The 5505-nt window shown below is 66.6% G+C and overlaps 1 protein-coding gene across 1 annotated transcript in view; it reads right to left on the bottom strand.

The window, feature by feature from the left end:
* Positions 1–281: 281 nt before the first annotated feature.
* H696_04966 (hypothetical protein) overlaps positions 282–5505 on the bottom strand; it is a gene marked incomplete at its 5' end in the record, with an annotated part of 12935 nt that continues 7711 nt past the window's right edge. Inside the window, 5 exons of the mRNA XM_009498832.1 lie at positions 282–1909; positions 2141–3036; positions 3307–3814; positions 4049–4507; positions 4701–5188. Of these exons, the coding sequence (XP_009497107.1) occupies positions 359–1909; positions 2141–3036; positions 3307–3814; positions 4049–4507; positions 4701–5188 (3902 nt within the window). The 3' untranslated portion in view covers positions 282–358. The remainder of the gene's footprint in view (positions 1910–2140; positions 3037–3306; positions 3815–4048; positions 4508–4700; positions 5189–5505) is intronic.

Raw genomic sequence — 5505 nt, 5'->3', positions numbered from 1 at the left:
CCCACATCCCGTTGCACGGCGTCTGCTGCCTCTCCTCCCAATAGATAAGAATGTCCCCTCCAAGGTCCCCTCCCCCCCCCTTGCGCAATGTCCTAACGCTCTGCCACCTGGCCGGAAGTCCCCTCCACCCCCCTCATCCGTCCTGCCCCCCGATCAGCATCCATGGGTCCTGCATTTCGTGGTGGTGGTGGTGGCAGCGACAATGGGGAGAGAGGCCCCATCCCCTCGGCCGTTGCTGCTCCAGTGCCCCTGTCTCGAGAATATAAATATGTATTGGCAGGGGGGGGGGGGGAGGGAGAAAGAGCAAGTATGCACATGCACACCCGGGCGAAGCGCGCATGCAAAAACCCAGCCACCTCTAAACGTGACTGATGTGGTTCAGCGTCACCCCCGGCGGGAGGTAGAAGTAAAGCCGCTGCACCTGGGACGGGTTGGGGGTGATGAAGTTCTGGTGGTTGTTGGTGTCCATCAGAATCTCCAGCGCCGAGCCGGACTGCTGCGACGCGCCGACCGTGGTCAAGCGCAGATCCTCCAGCAGGCTCGGATCCACCGAGTGCTGGATGTCTACCCGGTCGCGGACCAGCAGCAGGTGGAGGATCTGCCGCTGATTCAGCAGCGGCGACTCATCGACAATGGCCTCGATGTCGGTGGAGTACTTGACCTGGAGCTTGCACACCTGCAGGGCCTGCAGCAGGGGCAGGAAGTGGAAAACAATGTCATTGAAGCCCTGCTTGACGCACCAGCGCCGGAGAACTTCGACATTCTCCCGGATGTGGATCGACTGCATGGAGGAGCAGTACTTGCCCTCGCGCATCATGGTATTGAAGAGCTCGGTGGTCACGCTAAAGACCACGGCACTGACAAACTGCTGGGTGACCGAGTCGTCGATGTGGAACTTCTGGAAGCAGCCAATGAACTCCGACCAGAGGGTGGTGATGGTGCTCGGGGCCAGCCGCTGCGTGGCGGCCGGGCTGCGGAAGAAGCCGAAGCCGCTGGGCCGGGCCGCCGCCGCCGCCGACTCCTGGTAGTCCAGCACCGCCGGGACCAGCACCGGCCGGACGCGCTCCTGGAACTTGGCCACCACAAATTGGAAGACCTTGCTACAGAGGTTGCCCAGCTCCTGGGTAATTTGCCGGACAATCTTGTTGGCGATCTGCGCCAAGTTCGGGGCCAGTGTCCGGACGAAGGGCCGCAAGCAGAGCGTCAAGTTGTAGAGGGCCAGCGAGTTGGCCAGCCAAAAGACATGGGTCCGGACCGTGGCCCCGGAGTCGACATTGGCCTTGAGGATGTGGTGCACGACATCGGTACTGAAGTTGGTCAGGCGCTTGCTCTCGCCGGACATGAGCAAAGCCGAGAAGATGATGCCGATCATGTTCGACGGGTAGAGGATGCTCTCCGGGGGGATGGTCCCGGAGCCGCCCTCGGCCGACAGGGTCGGAATCGGGGCATTGGTGATGAGCTTCTGCGAGATCTCCCGCTCCAGCTCGCTGGTCATGATGAGGTTCACCTGGTTGGTGACATCCTTCAGCTCGATCCAGCAGGGGGAGAGCGACCGCACGGCGGCGGCCATCTGCGCCGTGAACAGGAGCTTGGCATTGGCCCGGGCCTCGGCGGCACGCTCCTCCGCCGTCTGCTCCGGCTCCAGGGCCTTGTCCACCAGGGCCGAGATGTCCACCAGCGACGGCGAGTCGGTCATGTCCAGGAGCGAGGGCTCCGGCTGGCCGAGTGCGGCGCCGCCGCCGGCGCCCCCGTCCGACGGACCCTCCGACAGGGTGGGCGTCGAGTCGTCGGCCGAGGCCGCGGGCTCCGGTACCATGGTCACCAGCATGGTGCCCTCCGGCTGGATGGGCTTCTCCAGCAGGAGCGGCTCCACCAGGGGATCGCACTCGGCCGGGCGGTATTGGATATACTGAAAGGGGGCCACGCATGGCACAGGGCCAGGGGGGGGGGGGGGGTCAGCCAGGTGATGGGACTAGGAGGGACAACAGAGTCCAGCATGTGTCAGATGTCCCGACTGGCGGGCAATCCATCGCCATTGCTTGGGCCAGGAGGGGGAAAAGAAAAGCAAGAAGGGCGAGCAAGGAAGAGGCGCGAGCAAGGAAGAAGGACGGGCAAGAAGGAAGGACGAGCAGGCACATACCCCAATCAGGATCTCCAGCTGCTGGCGCAGCAGGTCCGCCTCGTCCGACAGGGCACTGGTCTCGCTGGCATGGCGCTGGGTCTGCTCGGCCAGCTGTTGGCGCAGGGACTCGACCAGGGCCTCAGCGGCGGCCAGGCGGCCCTGGGTGTCAGCCAGGCGGGCGGCCTCCTCGTCGGCGGCCTTCTGCGCGGCGGCAGCGCGCTCGGCCTCCTGCTGGCGCAGGGCCTCGGCCTGCTCGGCGGCCTTGGCCGCGGCCTCGGCCTCGGCCCGGGCAATGGCCTCGGCCTGGGCCTGGCGCAGGCGAGCGGCCTCCTCGGCGGCGGCGCGCTCGGCCGCCGCACGGGCCTCCTCCTCCCACTGGCGACGCTCGCGTTCGCGTTCGCGCTCGCGCTCGCGCTCCAGACGCTCGGCTTCCTGCTGCAGGCGCTCGCGCGCCTGCTCGAGCTCGCGCTCACGCCGGCGCGCCTCGTCCTCTCGCGAGGCCAGCTGCTGGCTCAGCTCCAGCACCTTGCGCTCCATGTTGAAGGACTTCTCCTTGATCTTGGAAATGTCCCGAGCCTCCATGCGCAGGGCACGCAGGGCCTGCCGGGCCACCCGCCGGCGCCAGAGATTCTGCACCAGGATGATCTGCCGACGCTCGCGCAGATACTGCCGGCGAGCCAGCCACCCGCGCACGGCCGCCTGGATCATGACCGCCTTGCGGAATTGCCGGATCGACTGCCGCAAGGTCAGGGAGAAGTAGTAGCGGGCGGCCATTTGCAGCTGCTCCACTGCCTGGCGCTGGGCCAGGAAGCGCCGCCGGCACACCTTCCGCAGGATGTACCGGCGCACGGTGGCCAGGGCACGCTCCCGACGGAGGTTGGCATAGAGACGCCGGGCCTGAAGACCACGGAAGACTGCGTGTGCATCATCGCGGGCAGGCACCGAAAGGACGGGTGAGTCACATGTGAATGGTGGCGGCCACCTGGCCGCGGCCGCCCTCGCCCTTGCTGCTCCCCGGCAGCAGCGACCCCCGAGGGGGAGGGGAGAGGCAGCCAGTATGACAGGGAAGGGGAGGGGGGGGGGCGAAAAAGGGGCAAAGAGCAAAAGCCAAACCAACACCGGGGGAATCAAAAAGCAACGAAGTGGTGCGGAGGGGGGGGGGGGGGGGGGGTATGGCCACGTACGACGCTGGGCATGAATCGCCGCCGGGCGCAGTCGAACATAGTGCGCGCGCGCCAGGAAGCCGCGGACCATGCGCTGAATGTTGACGGCCGCGCGCTTCAACTTGTCGGAGCGCATCTTCTCCAAGATGGCCAGCTGGCCGGCGCGCAGGAAGACCTTGGTCTTGCCGACACGATACTTGTCCGCGCCCTCGGCATCGTCGCCGAAGGCCAGCCGCAGCAGGTCGCCGGTGATGGTGCGCATGTCGGCCAGCGCCGGGGTCCGCTTACCGAACCACCGGTCGCTCGACAGCAGAAGCTGGTACCGGTCGGTGAACTCGGAGAAGTCACCACGCGAGGGGAACCCCGCGGCACTGATCTTGATGGTCTCCAGCACACCGCACGCGCGCAGCTGCTGCAAAACCATGGCCGAGTCGAAGACAAATGCGGCCTTCTGCTCGTTGGGCTTGATGCAGCGGATGTAGTGCGACGTCGTGCCGCGAATGGTGGTCATCAAGTCATTGAGGGAGTTCTGTGACGGCCGAGCCGAAGGCCGAGGGGGCGGCAGCCGGGGGACGAGGAGGGGGAAGGGGGGCCCCAAGTGAAAAAGGCACACGCAAGGGCCAGCACGAAATGGTCAGGCTCCAGGGCAAACACGAGGCAGCGCGGCTGGCCGCGGGCGCGGGCGCCGGCGCGGGCGCGGACGGGCAAGATACGGCGCCGGCAGGCGGCCGCCGGCACAGGAAACGCCCAAAGGCGTGCGCACCTTGAAGATGGACCCGAGTGTCAGCTTGTTGGCCGATGCCAGGCCGCCACGGCCATTGGCCGGGGCCGCGACCACCAGGCCGTCCGACCCGTCGCCCTTGGTCACCAGCTGCACGTACGAGTCGCTGGAGGCCAGAAGCAGCTCCAGCAGCTCGTCGGTCACGGTATCGCGGTTCTTCTCCAGGAAGCCCTTCGTGTCGTAGGTCACCGGCTGGGCATAGTGCGCCACGATGAAGGAGTCATCGCCACCGCCGAGGCGCTGCTTGGACAGGTGATTCGGGAAGGCGGCCCCGCATTGCTCATGCAGCTTCATGGTAAAGGCGGTGTCACTGCCGCGCGCCAGTCGGCACTGGTCATCCAGCAGCGACAGGATGCCGAACTTGCCCTCGATCAGCTCGATGCAGGGCTTGTTGTCGGCATAATTGATGTACGTCCACTCGATCTCCTCCTTGACGTAAATCTGTCCGAGGGTCCGCCAGCAGCGGGGTAGGTGGGGGGGGGGGGGGGGGGGGGGGGGGGGAGAGAGGGTGTCGGAGCCGGAGGGGAGGGGCGAAAGGGAGAGGCCGAGTCAGCAGGCAGGGAGGCCCACAGCCGGGGGAGCGGGAAAAGGGGAGGAAGAACAAGAGGCATGGGCCAAAGCCATGGACACGCACCTCCTGCTCCAGCTTGAAGACATGCTGCACGAATTCCTGCTGCAGCTTCTCGTTGGCGTAGTTGATGCAGAACTGCTCGAAGGAGTTGACCTTGAAAATTTCGAACCCATAGATATCCAGCAGGCCGACAAAGCGCCGGTTGGCCGCGGCCTTGCGGCGCTCGGCGGCGCTGAGCTTCTTGCCGCTGGCGTCGGTGGCATTCGCCGGGATGCCGATCGCCTGGTTGATGAAGCCAATCAGCCAGTCGAAGAGCCGGGCGTAGAGGAACTTGGCCAGGGCATCGCGCGCCGCCAGGGCGTCCACCAGGGTCCGGGGGCTGACAATGGTCTCGCCGACGGTGTGAATGCGTCGCGAGATCAGCCACTTGGCCAGCAGGGCCCGGTCCACCCCGAGAAGCTCGCAGGCCCGAGCCAGGGGCGACTCGGCCGAGGTATCGGTGATGGAGGCCTTGTCATCGCGAACGGAGGGCGAAGTAAACTCCACATTGCCTGTGTGTCATTCGTCGGTCCGAGTTCATGTGGCAAGCAGGGGGGGGGGGGGGGGGGGGGGGGGAGGGGGGGGGGGGGGGGGGGGGGGGGGGGGGGGGGGGGGGGGGGGGGGGGGGGGAGAGAGGAGGAAACCAGGAGCACATGCGTACCTCGACGTAGAGGCTGAAGGCGAGATCGGCCCGTGGTGAGCCGGGGGCCGTCTTGGCGGCGAGCTGTGTCATGGCGACTCGCACGGGCACAACCGAGGAGGAGGAGGCTGCGCGGGAGGAGAGAGGCAGAGAGGGGAGGAAAGAGGGCACCGACCGGCGGGGAGGGGG

Source organism: Fonticula alba, assembly GCF_000388065.1.
Source record: "Fonticula alba strain ATCC 38817 unplaced genomic scaffold supercont2.8, whole genome shotgun sequence".
NCBI classification, from domain to species: domain Eukaryota; order Rotosphaerida; family Fonticulaceae; genus Fonticula; species Fonticula alba.
Note: the sequence above shows the minus strand (reverse complement) of the source record. Positions and strands in the feature narration are given on the sequence as shown.